Below are 27,148 nucleotides of genomic sequence, written 5' to 3' on the forward strand. Positions count from 1 at the left end.
TATTCGCATATATTTATACACATATTAAATAATGATTTGTATTTTAATAAAAACCTGTATAGATTCTTACAGACATATTCTATTGTCTAGTATCTTTTACATTTTTCCCCTGAAATAAAATATCCTACTGAGAGGAATCATTAATCAAGGAAATCAATAGTTTTGCATATTTCAGTACATGTGTCTTCTCAAACATTAAGGAGGATGAATTACTACTATAGTTGAATATGGTCAGTTACAGATTTAATAATACATCCCAACAATTGTTAAGCACTTTCAATTTATAAATGCACCTATGTAAAAATGTTTTCATTATTGAAATATTGAAACTAGTGAAAGAGTCATCTCTATAATTTGTCCAAAAATAGCTTCTGCTCTCCGTTTTTGTCATTTATACAGTGTTAAAATCTGTTATTGTTCAGTAGTTATAGTTCTACTAAAAATATGCTATCATTCTCTCTAATATAATAGGTGGTCCCCCACAAAAAAAAAGAATAAAGAAGCAAAATAAAGAAGCTAAACTTATATCAGTAAAACAAGTGGTGTAGAGCAGTTTATCTGTTTTTTAAAAAATATATTTTCCAGACCTTTATCATGGTAGTGAGAACATTGATTTTTAGTGTGTGTCTTCCTTTTGCCAGGGACTCTTCTATCCCCGAAAGGTTACTCAGCTCTAAGATCAGAAAGCTAAAATGAAGGTATACAAATATTAAACAAATGCCACAAACACGAAACAAAAGCGTAGGACTGGCTAATATGATTTCTATTGTGTTATTCTCTTAAACATTTGTTTCAACGAAATCTTTTTAAAGAAGTTTTGATTCACAAATATCTCTCATTCAGGTTCCTAGATAGAGGAGATGTGGGTGGCAGCGAGTAACTGAACTCGCATCTCTTATTTACCAAACACATCTGGACTTTATGATAGCCTAATGAAATCAAAACTATGGAATATAGTCAGCATCAAACTAAGAGGACAACTGGGCTTATGCTGATGGCATGGGGAATAACCTGAACTTTTAAAGTTTATTAACATTTATTGTTAGGCTCTGAGCAGGGCTTTGAAGTTTTAAAAATGACTCAAAAAATAGCTAGCCTTAAGTTTTTTTGCTGACTAGTGGGGGATGCAGACACTTAAGAAACCATTTCAGTAAGATTTTTAAAGTGTTAAGTATTAAAATTACCTTGTTTCTTCCAAACTCTTTCCCATTTTAGAAAATGGTAATTCCATCCTTCCAGTTACTCTGGTCATCCTTAACCCCTCTCTTTCATATTCCTACATTCAAACTGTGGGTAAATTCTGATGACTCCACCCCGAAATGCATACAGAATCCGATCACTTCTCAGTAACTTCACCTCTACTCTTCAGCCTAATCCACCACCATCTATCTAGATTATTAGATAAAATCCAGTCTGTTTTCCCTGCTTCCACACTTGCCCCCTTTATTTTTAACATGGCAGCTATATTGCTCCTATTAAATACAAATCTGACCATGTCACTTATGAAAAATCTGCCAACTGCTTTACATCTTACTTGAGTAGAAATGAAAGTCCTGAGAGTGGTTGTCAAGTCCCATCAAGACCTTTTACCCCTCTGAACCTTTCTCCATTCCTCCCCAGCCTCTTTACTAGGCACACTGCTTTTCTGCCTTTCTTTGAACTCAACATGCTCACAGCGCACTTTCCCCTTATTTTCTTGTCTCTATCAGTACTTTACTCAAAAGTCATTTTCTCAGTGAGGCTTTTTTGTTTGTTTGTTCGTTTTTGTATATCCTATATAGAACTGCAATCCCCACAATCCCCCATCTCCTGCTTATTCTACTTCCTCATTTTTTCTCTATAGCACTTCCTGCCATGACATGATGTCAACTTTATATTTTGTTGTTTGGTTTCCCTGACTTGAAGGTAACCTTCATGAGGGCAATGTTTTTTTAAATTTTTTTTATTTTGTTTTGTTTGATTCACTGCCATTTCCCTACCACTCGGTACAGTGCTGGACATATACTAGTTGCTGAATAAGTAATTGCTGAATTAATGACTTTTCTTTCAGAAGTGCTCTCTGAACCTCTAAGGCAAACTGGCATTCCCTCTCTTGGTGTCTATAAAAATTATTACATATATAAAATGTATTTGTTTTCATATCTGGCTGCATGACGGGACTCAAAATTTAATGACAGGGACAGGGCCAGCTACTTACAAAGCTACTTACATGGGCCTCTTCTAAATGCAGGTTGCATGCCCCTAAAGTCAGCCCTGTATATCTTTTCATCTTCATATCCCAATAATTAGCAGTGTCACTGGTGAAGGTATTATATGTTCTCCATAAATGCTTGTTGACTGAATGCATACATCCTTATCGAGAACAATTCTAAAATATTCTACTTACATAGTACCATCTCAATATAACCCTGATTTTTGAAGCATAATTAAAGTGGGGAGCCTGAAGCAAGTTAAATGTGTTTGTGTAAATGATATGACCATTTGAAGGGAAACTCAGAATTAGGTGTTATCCTAGGTTCTAATTCACTGTTTCACTTCTGATCCAGATTAATTTTTAGGCCTTTCCAAATGTTCTATCTCAGATTTAAAAAAAAAAAACAAGATTAAGAAGAGAAACATGATTCTGATCTACTCTATTTCATTTTGCCAAATAAGTAGTTATTATATCCAAGGTATAAAGCAACTTCCTTCAAAACAATATTCCCTAGAATCATAAAGGTGATTGATTCAGTCAGTGGTGCATATAATTTTTGAATTAACTGTATTAACTATGAATAGGCAATCTACTATATACTTTTTTGATGTAAAATCAAATGATCTATAATAGTTATTTGATTAACAATAGTTTGGTTTTCAATTCCTAAGAGAGAGCTTTTTGCTATCAGTGTGATCCTGTGACATACTTTAGAGAAAACAGAAATTTGAAGATGAGTTTTAAATCCCAACAGAATATTTCCCAAAGAATAGAAGGTACATCTACTTGACATATCTAAACCTAAAGAAGGTTTCATTGAGGAAAATGGTTATTGTATTTTCTTTTGTGCTGACATTAAAAAGTCCATAAGTCTCTGAAATCTTCAATGTTCTAAATAGATGGATGAAAAGAGATATGATTGAATTCGTAAATGAGAGAGAGCTTTCTATAGGAGTTGGAGCAATGCAGGATCTTCAGTTAATCTATCTTTTCTTCATGTCCTCAAGGTCAAGACAGCCTTTTGCTATTAAGGACAACAATAATAGTACCTCACATCTGTATAGCACGTTTTACTTTTCAAAGAATTTATTTTTCTCACAGAATCATTGTTAGGAAAATAGGACAGGTAGGTTATTTTTATATTCTTCAGAGAATTGTGTACACATGCATTTAATACAATTTAAGGAAAAAGAGAAGAAAAATGAGCTAGTAAAAGGTATGGGATTTCAGTACTTAGAATGGATTATTTTTACTACAGTTAAAACTTCACTGTTATTTTAATATTGTGTTATTGCCATAAAAGTATAACCAAGCCTCTAATTTTAAGTTTATTATCCACTTGCAAACATTATCAGGAAAGACAGATAAATGATTTAGTACAGATGTTAGTGTCATAAAATATTTTTCTTTTAAATGTCCTATAAAATCAGTATTGTTTTCTTAAGATTTGCAAATAAAAGGTACATGATATGATTGATTACTTAATTAGTATTTTCTGAACATCATATAGGTATTTTCTCTACAAAAGAAACTCAAAACATACGGTGATACTTCTGAATTTGGTATATATGATAGTACCCTTTAAATTCAGGTGAACTTCTGAACGGTAGAATTTAATATTTTGAAAAACAAAATTAATATAATTTCATGAATGTTTTATTATAGTATTCAGTAATTCAATATTACATATAATTAATAATTTGAATAGATCTGTTATTTAATACAATTCAAAACGTTTTTGGAATAAAATAATATAATGTGATTTTTTAAGAATTAACTGGTTTCTTCTGAACAAATTGAAATCCAAAGGTCACATTTCTGCATGGATTATATTCTTGATGTTTTTGAAGAAACAAACTGTTAATGAGACTTGGAAAACCTGGAAGAAAAGGGAACAATAAGAGATTAAAATTTAATCAATGATAAGAGTAATTTGCAAAGTTAACAATATATAGTCACCAAAATGCGTATTGTAAAGGGAAAAGGGATCAAAACTGGTGAGAAAATTTCAGAATAAGGTACATACAGTTGTGAATAGGAAGTCTGCAAAATGAGTCTTCAAGAATAACCCACCTGTTACCAAGTTCATGTACAGAGGAGAATAAGGAAAAACCTTTAGGTTTTAATTACATTAGCTATCACTGAGCTACATGCCTGGACAAACTGCTGATGGTTTTCTTGTTGTTGTTGTTCGATATCTTTCTAACTATGTCATTAAATGTACAAAACTGCTTCTTTTTTTTATAGATAATGAAAGGTGGCTTGTAAAGGGCAGAAGATAAAATGGAACATGGATATTACCTCTGCAGTTTTGTCTTAAGATATTCCGGCATGAACACAATAGAGAATAAACATTTAAAAACAATGATATTAATGTGTATAAAGAATGTCTTGGTTTACTACCATTCTGAGACTAAAATTGTTACCAATTGAAGAGATGAAAACTTAGGTCAGGGGCTTCATGGATCTATACAAAGTCAAATGCAGTATGTATTTGTTTTAGTGGCATAGTCCCCACTATAACAGTCTATTTACTCTCACAGTTTCTTTGAATCCATAGCCTGCACTTATTCTTAATAGTTTTCACTGAGACTGAAGAATAGCGTCTTGCTTCTGAAACTTAATTCTGCGGTTGACACCTTTAGGTCATGGAATGTGTCTATTTTGCGTCTCATTGTATATTCAACATCTAGTACAGTACATGACACACAGTAAATGACCCCGTCCCTCCAAATACATTGAATGAATGAACATATGAGTGAATAGTGGATCTTACTAAAGTCAAACATCTGCCTAGATTTCAGAAGTCTGGCAACTTGCAGACTGCCCAACATGGTGCTCTTACTGCCAATATATGAACATATATATACATATATATATATATACACACACACACACACACACACACACGTAAAGATATCTATACATCAATAGATCTATCTATAGATATATATAGAAAGAAAGATAAAAATATACATAGGTACTATACATAGTAATAAAATCACTACCTCCAGGATGACCAGTTATTAATAGGCTCCCCCCGACCTGGCTGATTAAGGAATCACCTATACAACTCTTGGATGTAAAGAGCCTCAAAGTCCTGGCTCTATTATATGAACTTATCTGATTAGGTCTCCACCTGATTGCTCTGCAGTCTATTCTGTATAGCTTATACTTAATATTTTTCATTTTAACATATGAACAAAAGCTTACCTCTGAAGTTAAAAGTCCAAAGTTAATTCCGATTAAGGTTAACACATTAACATTATACCATGTACTGATTTTATTTTCACAACCCTAAGAAAAAGAAGTTATTCAGATGGACATGGAGATGGAAATGATCTTATACATAAATCTTTACAAAAAATAAAAGGTAAACAGAGATTAGTAATTTACCGAAGTCTAAATAGTAAGTCAATATCTAATTGGCGAACTGGATTTTTAGTCCAGAAAGCTTTCTACGGCAGCAGGACACCTCAGTTGCTAATTTTAAAATTGCTAAGATGTTATCATGTAATTAAAATCAGAAATTTGTTACATTTTAGGAAGAGATTTTCTCTTCTGCAGACTATTGTAATTCATCAGGATACAGTAGTTTCCCCACTTACCCACCAGCAATACCCCCAGTGGAGGCCTGAAAACACAGACAGTATCAAACCCTAAATATATTACATGTTTTCCTATAGAAACATATATATAATAGAGTTTAATTTATAAATTAGGCACAACAAGAGATTAAAACAATAACTAATAATAAAATAGAACAATTATAACAATATGCCAGCATCACTATTCTTACACTTTGGGGTTATCATTAAGTAAATTAAGGGTTCTTGAACACAGGCACTGTGATACCTCAACAGTCGATCTTACGATGAAGATGACTACTAAGTGACTAAGGGTGGGTAGCATCTGCATCATGAATACACTGGACAAAGGGATGACTCATGTCCCAGGAGGGAACAGGGCAGGAAGACACAAGATTTCATCATACTACCCAGAACAGTGTGCAATTTAAAACTTATGAATTGTTTATTTCTGGAATTTTCCACTTAATATTTTCAATGGTTGAACTCTCACAATGTGAAACTGCAGATAGGGGCAACTACTGTATATATCACCACGTAAAATGGTTATTTCCCAAAGAGTAGATGCTTTTTTTAAAAAAAAAAGTAATGTTCCATTTATTTATGAATTAATTATGCAATTGAAACAATACATCTTAAGATTAGAATAAGCTTAATATGTAAACTATACAAAGTATTAGCAGTTCTTAGGATGAAAAAATCTAGTTATCAGTATCCCACACCTGTAAATTGCAGTTGCTCCAGACAACCCTTTACTCTTGCTTCTGCTACACTTACTTGAACACCACATTCATCATTGCTGGGGTCCACTCCCTTTAGTTTTTGCCTATTCTTTTACTCCTGGTGTTTTAGCTCCCTTTCCAATCTTATGCACCAAGGCTTTGACAGAAGTGCCTCCTCTTTCTGCAGGACTTCTCAAGGAAGGCTGGGGAGAAAGACTGATGATATCCCAAGTTCCAAGAATACATAAATCATATACTCCCAGGAAATTTATTTACTTTACGTATTATACACTGGAAATGACACTACAATTTACCTAATTACGTGTTCAACTTAGGGAAGTGGATTAAGAATGTAGCCACCGTCAACAACATTATTTTTATATAAAAATTTGCTCAGAATTCTAAATTGACTTGCAAAATAAACAAACAAAATACTATAAATACTTGGAGAAGCCTAGATTTACCTTTACCTCAAGGTAAGTTGCATTCAGTGGCTCATCACAAAACCATTTTCTTAAAGTTGACTTTGTGCAAGAACATGGCACCTGTCCTGAATTTTCTTTGTTCTTATTCTTTATCCAGTCTGTGTAATTATGTTGGCCACAACACTGTAACTAGGAAAAAGCTTATATGAATTTTACCATAAAATGTTCAAAATGCAGTTAATTATATGAGATTAATACTGAAGTGGTTTTTGTGATGAAGATAACTCATTAATTTTTCCCCATGAACATGTAATGAATTAAATAAGTATATCTGTGTTTGTTTAATTCATTACTTTGTTTCTGCTATTATTGTTGTCAGCCATAGATAAAGATCTCTGCTCACATTAGTGGCTTGTGGTTGGATAGAATTATTACATCTGAATTTTATCCAGGATAGAAGATATACTTGATATGCTTATGTATAAATGATGCTTAGGACCATAATATAAAACAATCACTGGAGCCATATCTTGCTCCCAACTGTAGCAGTTCTCTTTGTATTTAAAGAATATGCAGTCATAACTGTTTGGTATACCTAAAAAGAGATGCAGGGTAATATCTACTTTTCTAGGATTAATGTGAGACGTTAACTTTCAATTTTGTGTTGTGTGAAAATTACCATAAAGAACCAAAAGAAGATAATAAAAATAGTCATAAAATGATCCAACTTTTAAGAAATGTCTCATTTGTAGTGCTGATTCTGGAATCTTATCAAGCAGAGTTAGGAGGATATGAAAGAATCTGTTTACATATTTGTCACTTAGGAAATAAGAGAAAGGTGAAGTAATTGTTTTCTAAACTTTTATGGAAAATGATAACATTAGTACTGCCTATGTTTACAATATATATATACCAACAATCTACGACAATTCTAGGAAATGCTGACGACTAAAATATTGATTGAGAGTTAGGTTACTGAAAGTTAGTTTAAACAAACAAACCTACATATATTATCTCAGTTATATTAATGGCTAGGAATTGAAAGCTGGAATTTCACTAATAGTAGTGATATGATAGACAGAATTGTTTCCTCATCATTTTCTGCCCATAGGAAGGTTCACTTCTCTGCTGTAAGTTGTAATGCAGTTTGAAAATACAACACATGTACGGATCACATACATAAGAGAAAAAGACAATGAGTAAAAGTATTTGTAATTACATTTCAATTCTCTTAAAATGTATTTCCGTTATCATATGTACTATAAATAAAACCTATTTTTTTATGTGAGGCATATAATATAGCAGTAAAAAGTACAGAATCTAGTGCCAGATTGTGTGGGTTTGAATCTTGGCTCTGCCACTTATTAGCTGCACAATCATCATTAAATTACTAAATTTCTCAGTTTTTCATCTATAAAATGAGGATAACAATTCCTATGTTATAGGGTTGGGAGGACTGAATTAGCTAATATATGCAAAGCACTTACAAAAAAGTCTGGGACTATGTAAATGTTTGGTATTTTTTTAATTGGGCACTTACTATATTCCAGGTGCTGATCTATTTCTGTAAACCATTTAGCCGACAATACCTTTCTCTTACTCTTCCACTGCACCTGTCTGGAAAAATCTGCACTGTGAAATAATAATCTTTAAAAATTAGCTAAAAAGTGTTAGTTGCATTTATGCCCTGGATCCAAGCCTTTCTATATATAGCCTTTCTATAATATATAGAATATCTATATATTACTTCATTTATTCCTGCCAACCAGAGGTAGAGGTTAGTATGCCCACTTTACGAATGTGGAACTTGGAGTTTAAGAGGGTTACTTGTCCAGAACCACAAAGCTATTGCACAGCAATCCTGGTATTCAGACTCAAATGGTAACCACAATGCTGCCAGCAGAGACTACTGCTTAAACTTATCTCCCATCAGGTGCAGCAGGATAGACTATCCCACTTGGCAAAAGACCAGCAGCACTTTTCCAGGTGAAACTAAGTTAAAATGCACATCCATTAACACAGAAAAGAAGATAGGAGTTACAAAAGGAGGATATAAATCAAGATTTGTAAGTGTGGAGAATGCCCTTTTTGCCCAGTTTGTTTGAAAGAAATACAACAAACTCTCATTCCTCTGCCCCATCCCCTGCCCTGACCTATTCTCTCTTCTGTCCCACAGTGGTCAACACTGACATCTAATTTTTTAGTTAATTTCATCTTACTGTTTTCTGTAAGGCATTCAGAATAGTCCACTTGGTTATATCTTCAGGCTTATCTTTAGATCCATACTCAGAAATGACAAAATCAATTTTGTCATGCCATAGTTGCTGAACCTGTAGAAAATTGTATTAAAAATGAAAATTTCATAGGAATGTATCCATAAAAATTTCATAGAAATTGATGGTTCCTCAAGAGTACCATCATGAAAAGAATATTCAATATTATTTTTCTGTTTTCTGTTTATTTCTTTTTAAAATAACTTTTTAACACTTTCAGTGGATATCAAATCATATGGTTTTTCAATTCATAATCTATAGGACGAATATATTAGGCTCATTTTACAATTAAGGAAGAAGTAATGTGCCATTCTCATGCATATCTAAGGGAAATTTCTTTCTTTTTTTTTTAACTTTTTTTTTTTTAATTATACTTTAAGTTTTAGGGTACATGTGCACATTGTGCAGGTTAGTTACATATGTATACATGTGCCATGCTGGTGCGCTGTACCCACTAACTCATCATCTAGCATTAGGTATATCTACCAATGCTATCCCTCCCCCCTCCCCCCTCCCCACCACAGTCCCCAGAGTGCGATATTCCCCTTCCTGTGTCCATGTGATCTCATTGTTCAATTCCCACCTATGAGTGAGAATATGCGGTGTTTGGTTTTTTGTTCTTGCGATAGTTTACTGAGAATGATGGTTTCCAGTTTCATCCATGTCCCTACAAAGGACATGAACTCATCATTTTTTATGGCTGCATAGTATTCCATGGTGTATATGTGCCACATTTTCTTAATCCAGTCTATCATCGTTGGACATTTGGATTGGTTCCAAGTCTTTGCTATTGTGAATAATGCCGCAATAAACATACGTGTGCATGTGTCTTTATAGCAGCATGATTTATAGTCATTTGGGTATATACCCAGTAATGGGATGGCTGGGTCAAATGGTATTTCTAGTTCTAGATCCCTGAGGAATCGCCACACTGACTTCCACAATGGTTGAACTAGTTTACAGTCCCACAAGCAATGGGGAAAGGATTCCCTATTTAATAAATGGTGCTGGGAAAACTGGCTAGCCATATGTAGAAAGCTGAAACTGGATCCCTTCCTTACACCTTATACAAAAATCAATTCAAGATGGATAAAAGATTTAAACATTAGACCTAAAACCATAAAAACCCTAGAAGAAAACCTAGGCATTACCATTCAGGACATAGGCGTGGGCAAGGACTTCATGTCCAAAACACCAAAAGCAATGGCAACAAAAGCCAAAATTGACAAATGGGATCTAATTAAACTAAAGAGCTTCTGCACAGCAAAAGAAACTACCATCAGAGTGAACAGGCAACCGACAACATGGGAGAAAATTTTCACAACCTACTCATCTGACAAAGGGCTAATATACAGAATCTACAATGAACTCAAACAAATTTACAAGAAAAAAACAAACAACCCCATCAAAAAGTGGGCGAAGGACATGAACAGGCACTTCTCAAAAGAAGACATTTATGCAGCCAAAAAACACATGAAAAAATGCTCATCATCACTGGCCATCAGAGAAATGCAAATCAAAACCACTATGAGATATCATCTCACACCAGTTAGAATGGCAATCATTAAAAAGTCAGGAAACAACAGGTGCTGGAGAGGATGTGGAGAAATAGGAACACTTTTACACTGTTGGTGGGACTGTAAACTAGTTCAACCATTGTGGAAGTCAGTGTGGCGATTCCTCAGGGAAATTTCTTCTCATACTCTCAGGAAAAAAACTGTAAAAGTATTTTATATAAGCCAAAAAAGTTTGTTGAGTGTCTTTTCAATGGACACTAGGCTTTTTCTGGCAAACAACATTCCTTGATTCTGTGGGGGTTTGTACTGTACTTTTCATGGTTTATAATTTCTTTTACAACTTTAGAAGTTGTAGAAAACTATAGTTATGCAAGTTATACTTGGTCAGACAAATGTACATTTTTCTCGGTGAAGGTATATTTAATTCCTTCTCTCTCCAAGCCTGTTTTGCGTCTATTAAGTGATGGCCTATATAAATGTCTTCTTTGGATTCTCCTTTGAATTAGTTTTCTATCATACTGGTTCCCTCATTAATTAAGATGTTAAATAAAATAATTGACTTTTGAAATCTACTGTATATTTCTACAAAAATTATGATTTTTAAATTTTAAATATTATCCTTTCATAGTACTATCAGGGCTCAGAATACAACAGCTCCAAAATATAGCACCTTGGTATGCTGAGTATTTTAAGCTCAAGGAAATTGAGAAAACTGCAGAAGCAGGAAGGTCACTTTCTGACCTTCTCCTGACTTTCTCCCATGAGGCAGGTCATAATAGAATTCTCTGACCCATTTCCCCTGAAGGTATAGCATCAGATCCTCATTCCAGAGGGGTCCTGTCCTATATGCAGAAGCCAAGAAGCATCTGAACAGACAGGCCTTGCTAAATTTCCCCTAGTTTATTACCATTAGATTATATGCTTTTGTCCTCCAATCACACTTTCACATGACTGTCCACAAAAATAGATTTCCTTGGATCTTTGAGTCTTTATTTTTTGGTTAAGTAAATTTGTTATGCTTTTCATTTGTTAGTTTGTCTTTTGTTATAGGGCTCTCAGCCAAGAGCCTTGTGATGAATGAGATATAACTTTTTCTCTCCAATACTAACACAAAAATGATCAGATTTGGATGGGGATAAACAAAACTCTGCAATTTCAAAAATCTAGGTAATGCAAAAGTAGAACGATTGTCATAGTAACTTAAGCATTTACAAATTTATATAATTTTTTTATAACAAATTACTAATTTGGTCCTCAATAATACCAAAAGGTAGGAAGAATAGATATTATTACTGTTTTATGAATGGAATACAGACACTCAGAGAATTTAATTATTTACTTTTGTTTACAAGGAGCTGAGACTTTTAAATATAATCATTTGAATACTAGTCTTAAGGATTTTTACTGAATTATGCTGTCTTTGACAATAAAAACTAAGTAACTGGTGGGAATATCACAGTAATTATAAAAGGCATGTAAGCTAAAATCTTACTTAGTTACTTATATATCTGTATTTTAATACATTTAAGAAGATTAGAATAATGAAAAGGAGATTTTAGATCTACTTTATACTCTGTTCATTTTTATTTAGAATAAATAAGATATATAGTGCTGTTGGCAGTGTGTGTGGGGTGAAACTTATGGCCTCGTTTTGTTTCTAAAACATTATTTGGGAGATCCAGAGTGCATATAAATGACAATTTCATACATAAGTACTTTCCTATGTAACCTATGTGACTAATGTATAAATAAAATTCCCTTATGCTTACTCAAATTTGGTAAGCATCTATGAAAGGCCTAGTTTATCTTCCACACTGAGTTAGGTACTGTAAATGGCATAAAAGATTTAGAGGCTTTTAAGAACTTAATCCAGTTTGAATGCAGAAGACAAATTGATGTAAACAAAGCTGTTAGCTCTGGGGTCAGCTAATGAGTATTTGAGTCTAGGCTCTGTCATTTGGCCATGAAATACTTTAACAAGCATTTCTCATCTCAAAGCCTCAGTTTTCTCTTCTATAAAGTAGGACTTACAGTGCTTCTTTAGGGGTTGCTATGAGGATTAATAATACAATGGCTATAGTGTTTATCACAGTCTCTGGCACATGGTAGTTATAAATCAGTTCTTATTTCTAATATATAGAGAGATACAGGAGTGTGTGCATAACATTGAAGCAAATATGGGTGACTGATAAACTATATTTACATATTGATAGCTCTTATGTGTCATATTTATGTTCTATAATGAGGTTGAAAAGTTTGAGGATGATAGATTGGGATTTGGTGTTTTGCCAGCAAAGCAGCTTTCCAAAACTTACCCGCTGCAGCTAACATACCTTTAAAACTCACACACACACAAACACATGCACACACACACACACACACATTTTAGATGTGGAGAAAAGTAATTTTAGTTCTAAATGCCAGGCCATTAACAGTAGGCACTGGATGATGAGCTGTCCAGTAAAGAATGAAGTTCTTTCATTCTTTATCATACAGAAAAGATTGTTTTTGAACTTTGGCCATTACAGAAGAGTATAGATAGATATAAAGAAAATCTAGGAACCATATAAATTAATCAGGAGATCCTTCAAGATTAATTAAGGCGAGGTAAGAGAACTCTTGAGTAGCTACTTTACAACTGAAACTTGATAAATTGTCAGTTAATGACAACTCTGTAAGGTAGGTAGGTATTAATTATATTTTACAGATAAGGACATTATATTTTATAGATACAGCAACAACTTGCTGTAAAGCAAGTTGTTGATCCCTAACCATATTCATATCTGTATGACTTCAAGTACATGTTCATTTTACTATAGGACAATTAATCTTCCGTGATATAAGACAGACCTTGACTGAACTGAAATACTGAAATGTCCTAAAGGATTAAAAGTAACTGTAGGTTGTAATAGGTAAGTTTTGTTGATCAAAAGTTTTTTCAGGCTTATTATATGCTTTTTTGAACTAAATTTGATAAACCTAAATCTTGCTCTAATTAATCACTCATCACTCTACCTGTGGAAAATATAGGAATTATTCAGTATGTCTTGTTTAAGTGAAATTGCTAAATTTCAAATTAGTTAGAGTCTAAATTTGTTTCTTTGCAAAAACATAATACAGTGATTGGGTCAGTAGTGGTAGTCAGAGTTGGTAAGAGGACAAGGTAAAAATTTGAACTCCTAAATCTCAGTACCACCTCCTCTTCCTCAATACTGTTTGATATTTAAAGCTACTTTCTAATCATATGCAAACAGAGTTAAAGGCAAGTTCCCCTATCTACCCTTTTCAATGTGACTCCTGGCCCCTTCCTATACTCTAGTACTTTTGTTAAATATTATTTTCCCCTAAAGAAATTTACCTTTGGCTTTTAATATAGGATCAATGGTCTCAATACTCTAAGGTATCCAATTTCCTTTAAACTTCAAATAACAGGATGTATTGAAAAGGATTTACTTTCATACCTCCTCTTTCTTTGTGATGATGAATGCTGAAAGTACAACCTGAACAGCAAAGGTCCATGTTATCAATACTGCATACTAAAACAAAAGAAAAATAGAGATGATGACTATGCTACTAATATATGTTTTGTATGCTCAAATAATGGGAAAACACACACCATTGGAAATATGCAACCATAAAGTATATATGGGTATTGCTGAGGCTTCCTGCCTTCACAAATATGAATGAAATTAGTGAAATAGCAAGGCAAAGTAAAAAACAAATGAACATTTGGATAAGAGCAAGAGAGAAAGAAGTGATACTAATTAATGAGCACCTTGGTCCAATAGAGTTGTCGATGATGCCATCTTAATTCAGTTCTAAAGCTATTATAGGGCGAATTTAATTATCTTCACCTCACATTATTTTGCTAAAACTAAAGACTCACTAAATTTCTGATGTACTATTTAAACTTATGCAGCAAGTAGAACGTATAACAAAAGCAACTGCAATAATAAACTTAATTCTTTAAGTATACTTGGGCTATTTCCTGAAAACTGAAAATACTTGTATCCAAACCAAATAAAATAATTTTTACATTTATTAGACTATTTAATTTTTTTTAAAAAAATGGCCAATTTAGTCTTCTTCATCATAGCTGTTGTCAACCTAAGAAAAAGGCACAAAAGAAAATTATCTCTAAATATGTTGAGTTATTCAAGAATAAGAAATAAAGATTATAGTCCAGATTGCATGAAATGGTAAACTACCAGTTCATTCTGTGAGGAGAGGGTAGCGAGAAGCATTTAGTAGCAAAATGGGCGAGATTTACATAAACTACTTAGAAACAGAGTTTATTGGTTCTAAAGATTCAAAGCCAGAGTTGTTGCCAGTTCACTGGTAGAGATGCCATGACTGGTCAAGTGCTCTTCCAAGAACATCTTATCTGAATTACTGCAGTCCTAAGGAATATCTAGCCATAAACCTTATAAAAGCAGGAGATGACTGAAGACAGTCTCTAGCTGGGAGTTTTCAGAAAGTCCTTAGAAACAGTATTTATTTCAGACACGTAAGCATGGGCCTCCTCTCCTTTAGGCTTTCCTGGCTCTATTTTTTCTGGATCTGACAAAAGTGATTTCCTGCTGGTAACTGCAACTTTTACACAGCACATATTAAAATATAAGATTTAGAATTTGGCTGGGCACAGTGGCTCACAGCTGTTAATCCCAGCACGTTGGGAGGCCAAGATGGGCAGATCACTTTAGATCAGGAGTTCAAGACCAGCCTGGCCCACATGGTGAAATCCCTCTCTACTAAAAATACAAAAATTAGCCAGCCATGGTGGCTCGCACCTGTAATTCCAGCTACTTCGGAATCTGAGGCAGGAGAATCGCTTGAATCCGGGAGGTGGAGGTTGCAGTGAGCCGAGATCGTGCCACTGCACTCCAGCCTAGTGACAGAGCGAGACTCCACCTCAAAAAAAAAAAAAAAAAGATTTAGAATTCATAATAATTTTAAAAGTAAGAGGTCTGAATATTTACTAGGCAAAATATAAGTACTAATGATTTACTGTATTATTTATTTACTTTTTACTTGACCCTCAGAGATAAAAATTATTTAATTACACATATTTTATACATCTAATACTTTAAAATATCAGACCAAAATTTTCTTCTTGAGATAAGTTATGTTTCCTAGTTTCAGAGAAAAAAAAATTCTGAGACAAAAATGTAATCTTTACATCTATTTAGATGTTTAGATTTTTAACTTCTACATGCAATATCTCACTTAATCTTATACTAATAAGGGATTGGTAGAGGCAGGAAAAATTATATGAAACCTTTTTTTTTTTTTAAATGGAGTCTCGCTCTGTGGCCCAGGCTGGAGTGCAGTGGCGCCATCTCAGCTCTCTGCAACCTTCGCCTCCCAGGTTCAAGCGATTCTCGTTCCTCAGCCTCCCTAGTAGCTGGGATTACCGGTGCCCACCACCACACCAGGCTGATTTTTGTATTTTTAATAGAGATGGGGTTTCACCATGGTGGCCAGGCTGGTCTCCAACTACTGGCTGGTCTCAGGTGATCTGCCCACCTTGGCCTCCCAAATGGTTGGGATTACAGGCGTGAGCCACCACACCCGGCATATGAAACAATTTTTAAAATTACTGGGTATCTTAGATTAGAGTAGGAGTATGTTAAATCACCTTTAAGACATGGAATAGCTTTTTTTGTTGGTGGGGGGAGGTGGGGGATGGAGTTTCACTCTTCTTGCCCAGGCTGGAGTGCAATGGTGTGATCTTGGCTCACTGCAACCTCCGCCTCCCGGGTTCAAGCAATTCTCCTGCCTCAGCCTTCCAAGTAGCTGGGATTACAGGCACCTGCCATCATGCCCGGCTAATTTTTTGTATTTTTAGTAGAGATGGGGTTTCCCCATGTTGGCCAGGATGGTCTTGATCTCTTGACCTCGTGATCTGCCTGCCTTGGCCTCCCAAAGTGCTGGGATTACAGGCGTGAGCCACCGCACCTGGCCCAAGACATGGAATAGCTTTTAGGCCTATAATATTTGCCCATAAGTTGACTGTGTGAATTAATTTGGTTCAGAGAAAGATATATTCATCAGAAAAATATTGGTAAATTCAGAGGAGAATAGCAAAAGTGTCACAATGGCCAAATTAGCAATACCCTTCCATGGAATGTCTAAAAGGAATGGTAGTATCTTGGTTCCAGGCCCTAATCTGTCAGATCCTATGTTCATGTATATCCTTATGATGCTGTCTATCAGGCTTTCTCATTCAGATGCCATTAATGCTTGAATTATATGAGGCAGAAACTTAGGAAATGTTTGTTTTACTCCCTCTACTTTCCCCCTTCATTTCCTATCCCCTGCCCACTACATTGTATAAGTAGTAGACTCTGCATTTCCTTTGCCTATATGGAAATTTGTGACAAGAAGAAAAAAATCAAGGTTTTCTTGCAAGCCATTTCTGTTCTGGTTTTTATATCCAAAATCTGAAGCTCAGTGAGAAAATTATGCTAAGGATCCTGGAAAGAGAGAAAGATAAGATTTGAGAAGAGAGGGTTGGCCTTGGAGGAGAATAAGAAGAAAGAGTAAAGTCTCTTCTTAGACTAAAAAGATTTTGAGGTGGAATCTGGAAGTCTGTGGGTTTCCAGAGCAACAGAGCATAGTCCTTGGAATCCTGGCACTGCCCTGGTAAGGTGGTAAAACCCCAGAAGGAAATCAGGGTCCATACCTAAAATGCCTGTGCCAGGGTAATATTCAAATAGTAGTAGAAATTACTATTAATAGGAAGCAACTGATTCCTATGTCAGGTGTACCTCCTAATTGCTGTGTCACTGGGGAGGTCTGACTGCCTCAGGGAAGGAAGACTGAAGGAATGGAACTGAGGTACTGGTTATTTACCAATATTTCACAAAAGGGTTTCACTGATATGCCTGTACGGGTAAATACTGGATGAATAGCAGCCCTACCTTTGCCACTCATGGCCATTCAAAGAGCAGAGTGAGTAGACCTGAAGGGACCATGTGAGCTGGGAAAGTGAGTGTGTTTGTGGTAACTGGCATAGACTGATAACTAGTGTCCAGGGTGACCACCCAGACTTTCAGTGCTCCATAAAAGCTGAGTATCTCTGCATTCTTCCTGGTAAGGGACAAAATGACAGCAGCTGAACTTCCTATCTGCTTGGCTGCAATTAAAATCAATTTGATTTAGAGAAAAATGTAAAGGCTATATTTCATCTGAGTATGTGAATTGTGATCCATAACTGCCACATGTATGGTAATTGGCTCATGTCCAAGTCAGTACTCTGGAATATAATTTGCCTTTTCACGTTACAAGCCTCGAGAGAAACAGTGGGCAACCAGATGCTAGAGTCTGCCTCTTTGAGTAATTATAGTTCTCTTTTAAAAATAACAATTTGTGATCTCAATTATAAGTTACCTTTCATGGCAACGGTAGACACTATTATTAAAGAGGGGAGGAAAAGAGTGGGGCAAAGGTTGAAAAGTAACTGCTGGGTGCTATGCTCACTCATTGGCTGGGTGACAGGATCAATCGAATTCCAAACCTCAGCATCGTGCAATATACCCATGTAACAAACTTGCACATGTACCCTGAATATACAATAGAAGTTGAAATTATAAAAAAATACATACATACATAAGTTACCTTTCCGCGTGCCATGCCCACAAAGAGAAAAATGTGCTGACTATAGATCATGTTTCTTTTTCCCTGGTAAGCTACATTCCTCATTGACTTGAATACACTTTATTCTAATTCTAGCCTTCAGATTCTTAAGTTTGGTGAATTGTAGTTCCCCCTAGGAGATGGAGAGTCCTATTGACTCTGTGTTGAAAATTAAATGTCCAAATGTGCTGAGTTACAGATTCAATTCATAGAAAACGCACTAAGAAAATCCTGTCTGGAAAAGTGACTTTGTTGGAGGGAGGAGGGTGTGCTTCATTTGAATTACTCTAAGGACATATTCTACTGCAGTGCCATGGTAATATAAATCAGTATTCATTTGTGTAACTTAGATACTTAAAAATCTAAGACAAAAATTCAAACTATTGACATGAAATACGTACCACAATTAGGAGCCATCTGATTTCATTGTGAATTCCTATATAACCCAATAGACAAAAAAGAACAGTAGAAGATCCCATTCCAATCAAAATTTTAGAAATAGATACTATGAAGTGATTATTTTCATCTGTGAAAAGTACAAAATTACTTATTATGAAGTGGTATTTTATATGAAGTGGTATTTTATTTATTTTCTATTTAAGAATAATTGCAGCAATCAAAAGTTTTTCTGAGCAGCTGTTGCCAAACCACTAGGATTCTCTGTCTCTCTCTGTCTCTCAATTTTTGACCTCATGTACCAGCTCTTACTTTTAGAAACAACCTTTCTTCCTTTTCTGACATGAAGAGAATTTCTTAAATTTCAGAAGATCGCTTTACCCTTATCCTCCTTGTCTTCTATGATAGAATAATTTTTTTCTAAGATTTCTTCTATGTCCAATGTATATTCAAACATTCATGTATTCATTCATTCATCAAAAATCTTTAGAACTTAATATGTGTGAGTTAGATGTATACACCCTGAATTTATTGCTAATATGATCCCTTTCAAACTATATTTTATTTTTCCCCATCTAGACTGTGAGCCCTCAGTGCTAGAGATTATATATATTTATCCAGTCAACAGGCTGACTGTTGAATGCTTGATGCTATGGCACAAACAGCAGAGCAATAAATGCTCAACAAATAATTGTTTTAAAAAAGAAGGACAGATAAATAAATTAAACATGTGGGAGGTGTTATGGGAGAACAGTGTAGGCAGTGGTGTGCTGGAGTGAGCTTGTACTGGCTAATAAAAGCCAATTGTGATATTTTCAGGAAATCTGCAAACCAACTGAATTCACTTTGACACCTTGAAATTGGCCATTGAGGAACTGTTTAAACCATGGAAATGGGCAGATGTCATAAATCAATATTCTCTATTCCAGAACTGGTTGTTAAACGTTTGCCGGCATATTACTGGGAACAGAGGCACCTAAACCAGTTGGGGGAGAAGGTTAGAAGGTTTGGGCAAGGCTGCTGGTAAAGGTAACATCTGAGCATAGGCTTTATTGGTCATTGTAAATAACCAGGTTGGAATGGTGGAGCATTTCTGAGACATCCAGCAGCAAAGGGTGTGTAAGAAACTCAGCTTTGTTGGCACTTACAGTTTGAGTCAGATGAGACTAAAAATGTTTGCAGGGATGACATTATAGGCACTTTGTTTTTCAGTCTTCTTCACTGAAATAAAGCTCCATGTGGATAGGAACTTTATTTTGTTTGCTCACTACCATATCCTCAGCTCTTAGGGCAATGACTGACACAGAGAAGATGCTTAGTAATATTTGCTGTACGAGTAAATAGTGGCAATGGGGAGTCACATAAGCTTTTAATAGGAAAGTTACATGGTTAAAATTGCATTTTTAAATTTTCTTTTTAAAGTGACAACTAATAATTGTACATATTCATGGGTGTTGTTTTGATACATACTATATATAGTGATCAGATCAGAGTAATTAGCATGTCTGGTCATCTCAAATATGTATCATTTTTGTGTGTTGGGAATATTCAATATTCTTCTAGCTATTTGTGACTATGTAATACATTATTGTTAACTACAGTCATCCTACAGTAGCATAGAACACTAGAACTTTTTTCTTCTACCTAGCTGTAATTTTGTATCCTTTAAAAAATCTCTACAACTGATGAAGACTTTCAGAAGGAATGCTGGACACTTAATAAATTACAGAGAAATACTGCCACCTGCTGAATAAATTGTGTATACAACTGTTAAAAATTGAATGTCTATTTCACTGAGAGAAAAACAAAAATAGATACATACCAAAAGCTGTTAAAAAATTATTTCTATCTAATAAGAGCCATGCACCAAATCCCATGAATAAAAGTCCAAGAACCTAAAATAAGAAAATCAATGCTTATTTTTTTGTAATTGCCTATACAATAGATTACATTTTCTTTACTATATAATTATGAAGATTCTTACCAAGAAAGCTCCATTAATGAGATTAAGAAAGTACTTAATAATTATTGTTTTGTTATTTCTTAACATTCTTTTTCTTCCAAGATACTGATGATTCTGAAAAGACAACCATAACTTTTTAAACATTCTACACAACAACTTTAAATGTTTCTCCCTACTTATGTTCTTTATTTGCACATTTTTCTTCTCAAATCAATTATCAGTATAACATACTTCCATCTCTAAATGAAAGGATATATTGAAGGTATCTTGAAACTGTACCTTGCCTGCATTTTCTTTTTACTAGAGAGTATCTGTACTTAAAATAATAAATATATATCCGCAATGCTTTGACTAGGCAATCAGGAGTAAGAAGACATTTGTATAACAAGTCAAGCAGCCTTACTGAATTTCTTGCAGTTTCAAAAAGAATAAGATATTTTGTTTTCCATCTTACTGTGTTTTTAAATTTTTATTTTAATCCTAACCATTAGATAGCCAGGAACATTTCCAGTCTTAATATACCTTGTTCCCTTGGCTGGAAAGTTTTCCTCACTTCTGCATGCCCTTCCCCTTTCTCAGAATAATATTAGCTCCTCACTGAGGTGTTGGTTTGGGGATCTTTCTCTTAACCCAATTTGTTGCCTCTCAAATTTATCATTGACCTGTCTTCTTCCCCACAGAGAGTCAGGGGTATTTAAGTGGCGAGAGTATGTCTTATATACCATTGTAACCTCCAGGTTTAGCACACAGCAGGTACTTGATATATATTTGTTGAATGCATGAATAGATAGATGAATTAAATTACTTAATCTATAATTTAGTTTGGTATGCAGTATATAAAAAAACTAAAGTAGCTTTCATTAAAACTTATTTTCCAGGTAGTCAATTTTCCTAAAACTTTCATGGAAAAATCAATACCTACTCCATTGGTTTTTGGTGCTGGTTAGCAGAGATGAAAGTTTCAAATCTAATCTTGAGTGTGTTCCCAGATTTCCTCTTTTCTCTTCTCACTGTTTTAATTCTAACTAGCACTATAATTTTAAACATACTGTAGTTTACAATGTTTTAATATATGTAGCGCATGATTGACATGATAGAAGCGGATTTAATAAGATTATTTTAAAGCTATTTGTCTGTCCCTAATTAGGCAGAAAGCAATTTATTTATTGAACTGAAGGATCCTTTGAAAAGTGGAAAAAAAAGAGATGTCTACATTAGTCTATGTACTACCTTCCCTACTTTATCATAAACCATCTTCCTCGTAAAATCTCCCAGTGTTCTTCTCAGTTTAAGGAGTCACTACAGGTTATATCTTCTACCTATGCTTTGAATTCTCTTGCTGTCATTTGGTTTTTCTACTTTCCATCCTATTGTCTTATTCTTTAATTCCTCTAATGCCTGGCATGTTTTGATGGAACACTCAGTTGGAAAGACTGCATGATTTTTATTTCAGTTTATTTCAAAGATGCTATAAATCTACATTTTTGGTTCCAATTCTATTTACTACCACATGTGAAAAGCTCTCTCACAGCCTGAACGAGAAGATAGGCACAAGGTCTTGGCCCCTGTCTGTGAACAAGAAAGAGAATGGATACTAATGAACCAGAAAGCTCTGTAGTAACTCTGATGTGAAATGTTGAAGGCATGGACTTGAGTGTTGATGTGGTAATAATTAGCATGTTAGGCAGGGTCAAGCTGCAGTACTTTATCAAAGGACCCAAATATAGAAATAAACTTTTATTTATCTCAGTTCAAAGTAGGTGATTGGTTCACTTCTAGAAAATCATGTTAGAAACTTGGAGCTAACTCTGGCCTGTTCAACATGTGGCTTCCAAATTGGCTCCAGGTGCCATCTTTTATAGCTAACAGAAAGGGAAGGGGATGAGTAAACTCAGGCAGGCATCTTTTAAGCAAGTGAGGTTGAAGTTGTACACTTCTCTTCTGTTTAGAGTCCACCAGCACAGACTTGGTCCCACAGCAATACTCAGCTCCAGTTGAAAGCAACCATGTACCCAGGATGAAGAAAAGAAAATAGGGTGGTGAGGGCCAAACAAAATGCCCACTGGTCAGAAAAGGCCAATTACAGAAGATAATTAGAAAAAAAAGAGAGCTTGCATTAAGCTTTAATATGCTTTACTGTGGAAAAGAATCAAAGACAATCAGAAAGATTCATGTAGGATGGGAAAATAAAAGAATAATGGTAATCACTGGAAATTTAAAATTTCAGGAAAATGGTTTAGAAGAAAAATTCATAAATTCAATATTTCATGATTGAATTTGAATTGGTAAAGGATATCTGTGGGTTATGTCTCATAAGGACTATAAATGGAGTGCAGATAAATGGGTAGCATAGGCTGTACAGACTTGAAAGTCATTCATAGAGAACCAGTGTCATGGGTGTGAATGAAAGAGAAGAGGGACTGTCTATAGATGGAAATGGGCAGAGGTTTGATGGTAGAGAATGAAATGATACAATTAAGAATTTGGAATTTTTAAAGCTGACTTTTACAGACTGAGAAGACAATCAAGGCATGATCTCATGGAAACCAATAAAGACATTTCTAGATCATGGTGTCATATCATGGTGTTACATGGTATAGAAGTCAAAAGGGGTGAGAACTTAGTAAGCGCAAATGTAGGCAACGTGGTAAGGAAGATGTTTATGGTAATTTCAAAACTGTGGTTCAAGGTTACAAAGTTAAAACACAACAAACTGTGCATCCAAGCAACGATTCAAAGAAGCCCATGACTATGTTTACAAAGAATGGTAAAATGAGATGTTAATGTGTTGGCTTTTTCAGCCATAAGCTCCACATACTGGAAACAACGTCAATGAGAACAATGACGTGCCAACACAAAGATACACAGTAAGTTAAGTGTAGTTCTTATTTAAATATTTGTAGTGTGAAAGATCTACATTTTCTTTTGCTATAAACAAAGAATTTGTTTCTAACTTAATTAAATAAGGTCCCGGTGTGGCATTTATTTTGTTCAGTTCCTGATTAGTTAATTGATGTTGAAAGCTCAACAGCAGAGATGCTATAGGAATGGACAACTTACAATAATTAATCTATTCATAGGTATTATTTTGCACTAGTTTAATAAACTCTAATTGCTTCTTGTTATTGTTTTTATATTCTAAGTTCCAAGAGATGGGAACACACAAATGAACAAGTAAGAGAACGTCAAGGAGTCAAATATTAAAACCTGTGGCTGACTCTGAATTATGTGTTGAGGTGGGGACAGGAAATAAAGGAAACAGGAAAGTTTCATAGAGAAGATGATTTTGAGATGATTCTTGAAGGAAGATTAAGAAGGTCCTAGTTAGATAAAAATGGGAGAGAGATAGGAAATATTCAAGACAGAGGGAACACTATGTTCAGAAGCTTTACAATGAGGTGTAAGGAGGCATGGATCAGAGTGGCAAGAGATGAAAGATAAGCTAAAGAAGCAGACTTCGTAAAGATTGTGACAAATCTTATATGCTTTACTAAAGATTTTTTTTTCCTGAAGGTAATAGGGAGTCATAATTCTGGCCTCAATGTGGAAGCCAAATTAGAAAAGACACTTAAGATAGGGGGATAATTTATAAATGGCTGTGGGAATGGAAACAGTATCACAATATGAGAGATGTAGTAGGAAGTAGAATTGCCAGCGTTGGGATAACCAAAGAATCAAAGATGGAATGTAGTCTGTAGAAATGATGTAATTAAACTTTGAACATTATCTCATATTCTACATTGTCTCATTTAAATTGATTCCCTTTATCATCGATATTTTGCAAATGCTATTATCCCCAATATCATCAATGAGGAGAGAAAGACTCAGCAAGGCAAAATTACTTGCCAAAGGTCACTTAGTTAATAAATGGCAGAGATGAGATTTAACTCCATAGATATAAACCACCCTCTCAATAACTTTCCCTAGCGCCAGTGTCATCATCTGTAAATGCAGATTGTAATAGTACACGCCTCAAAGAGATGTTGTGAAAATTAGATGAGATTATGTTTGTAAAGCTCTTAGCCCAGTGCCTGGCTAGATGTTAGTTATCTCGTTATATCATAAGGCTAGAATCTCTTTATATCATATCTCAGTATAGAAATATTAAGATTATACAAGAGTCATGCATGTGAGAATGGGGAATGGGATGGAAACTGTGGGAAAGTCATAAATTCTCATTTTTCTGTGAAGTGGTTGGTCATGACAGCAGCTTGGAGGGAGCACAAAGAGAGTTAGAGAATCTGAAGGCTTGAGACACACTTTAAGTGGAACAAGAGAATGAGAGGCCTAAGAATACAATATGTGGTACTATGAGCTACATAGTAAATTACTTTTACTCAATAATTACCGTGCCTCAAGAAAATGAAACAAAGAAATACCTGCTATGAAACTATTTTGAACACAACAATGATATTATGGGATATTTAAATTATATCACTGCCATATGAAGAATAAAGCAGTTGTTGAAAAATGCTCTTAAACTAAAATGATTTCACTACAACACATTTTCAAAGGAATATTAGTCTTGTCAGATAACAAAGAACAAACAGTTATCTCTCATTCTTTAATTCTCTCAATAAATATTTATTATGTACTCTCTAAAGGAAATATGCATTGTTAAGCCAATATGCTATAAATCAACCACACCTACAAATTGTTTTTAAAATTTAAATGAAATGAAGTTAACATGTTCAAAAGAAACAAAAGTCTACTCAGTCATAGGCAAACCAACATACTCAATCTGAAGTTACCGTTTCTACGAATAATGCAATTAAAATGGACTTCTGCTAAATACTACATGGTTGATAAACAACAGTGTCAAGTTAAATTTACTTATAATCTACAAATGTATTAGATAACTGCTGCCTTTTATTTTTGATTAGTAATATTCTAGCGAAATTATGACTAATTGATAAAGTTGTCCTTTCTTCCAAAGTAAAAAATCGCATGACAATATAGGAGATCTATCACCATGAATTAATTTATCTTCAGAAAATCTTTCAGTGTTTTTCTTTTTTGCTGTCAATATTTGACAAAGTAAGCTTTGAGAAGGAAAGGAACTAAGGCATTATTTCCAAAATTATTTGATTATGAAAACTAGTTATTCAAAATTAATTTTGAAATTATTAAAGGATTTATAAATTTTAGAAGTCTGGATAGTTTCACAATCAAAAATAAAACTAATCTTAAGATTCTTACATGTGAACTTCAACACAATATGAAAGTCTATTTTAAATGAAGAGTTTGAGGTTCGAACACAGTAGCTCATACCTATAATCCCAGTGCTTTGGGAGGCCAAGGTGGGAGGATTACTTGAGTACAAGAGTTGGAGGCTACAGTGAGCAATAATTGTACCACTGCACTCCAGCCTGGGCAACAGAGGGAGACCCTGTCTCTAAAAAAACAATAAAAAATAGATAATTTCAATAGTCTATAAATCAGCAATAAAACCAAACTTAAAAAAAAGAACAAATTCCATTTGAGCATGAACTTTGATAATGAAAATACTCTGAATTTAATTAGACCTGAAACCAAGTGTAGTTTATTTTTTAAAATCATCTTTCCTGAAAAGGAAACTAACATGTGTGCTTTTAATATGAGAAATCTATTAACGTCTCACTTTATATTATTAGTTCTTATGTTGATGCAATTCAAGTTTATTGTTACCAGGAAATGTAGTCTATTTTTTTTCCAGAGGCTCAATGAAATATTTGCTTTTAGCTTATTTTATAGCAGATACCTTTTACAATTATGGCTACTTCCTTTTAGAATTTAATGCCTTATTTGCAAACTTTAAAAGAAAATTAAAGTAAAAAATGTTATTAATTAAAATATTATTTTGTACCCTATGTATTTGCTCCACAAAAAACTTAATAAATTAAGTTAAAATTAAATAGCATGACATAAACTTAGAAATTAAGGTTTTATATTGAAATACTGTGTGACAATATTTTTACAGTAAAATAACTCCAGAAAATAATTTTTCAAATTTCTCACCCACATCCCTTCAGTTAGAGGTTTTTGATGGGCATTGATTGATGATTTTTTTCTTTTTTCTTTTTTCTTTTCTTTTCTTTTTTAAAAAACTGTTGTCATGGAAGGCAAACAACTTATTGACTTCTCTTCCATACTTCTAGGTCCCACAAATCACTGTTCCGGATTAAGGGTTTGTGGAATGAACACCTTATACATGGTCAAATCACCAGATGGAAATATAAATATATGTAGCTCAGAAACAATTTAAACAATTTAAAAGTGAGATTACATCTACTTGGGTAATTATAACAAAATTTCATTTTATTAAGTATTTTCCAAAGTTACTTAAATATTAAAATCTACCTGTAAAAAACCGTAAGCTCCTCATCCAGTCCCTGAAATCCTGCGTTCGTTTCAATTTAGAATCGAGATTGTTTGTCCTTCTAGAGCACCTGTA

The 27,148-nt window shown here is 34.2% G+C and overlaps 1 protein-coding gene across 1 annotated transcript; it reads right to left on the reverse strand.

Annotated features, from left to right (window-relative positions):
* Nucleotides 1-1,384: 1,384 nt before the first annotated feature.
* Nucleotides 1,385-27,120, reverse strand: TSPAN19 (tetraspanin 19). Its single transcript, XM_008964053.3, has 10 exons — nt 27,055-27,120; nt 25,987-26,110; nt 20,737-20,829; nt 20,575-20,647; nt 18,758-18,882; nt 14,180-14,254; nt 9,148-9,258; nt 6,974-7,117; nt 5,408-5,491; nt 1,385-4,073 (listed from the first exon to the last, which is right to left on the reverse strand). The coding sequence occupies exons 3-10, from the start codon at nt 20,800-20,802 to the stop codon at nt 4,005-4,007; spliced, it is 747 nt and encodes a 248-aa protein (XP_008962301.1). The 5' UTR covers nt 20,803-20,829; nt 25,987-26,110; nt 27,055-27,120; the 3' UTR covers nt 1,385-4,004.
* Nucleotides 27,121-27,148: the final 28 nt, after the last annotated feature.

The sequence above is a fragment of the Pan paniscus genome, chromosome 10, assembly GCF_029289425.2.
Source record: "Pan paniscus chromosome 10, NHGRI_mPanPan1-v2.0_pri, whole genome shotgun sequence".
Lineage (NCBI taxonomy): Eukaryota > Metazoa > Chordata > Mammalia > Primates > Hominidae > Pan > Pan paniscus.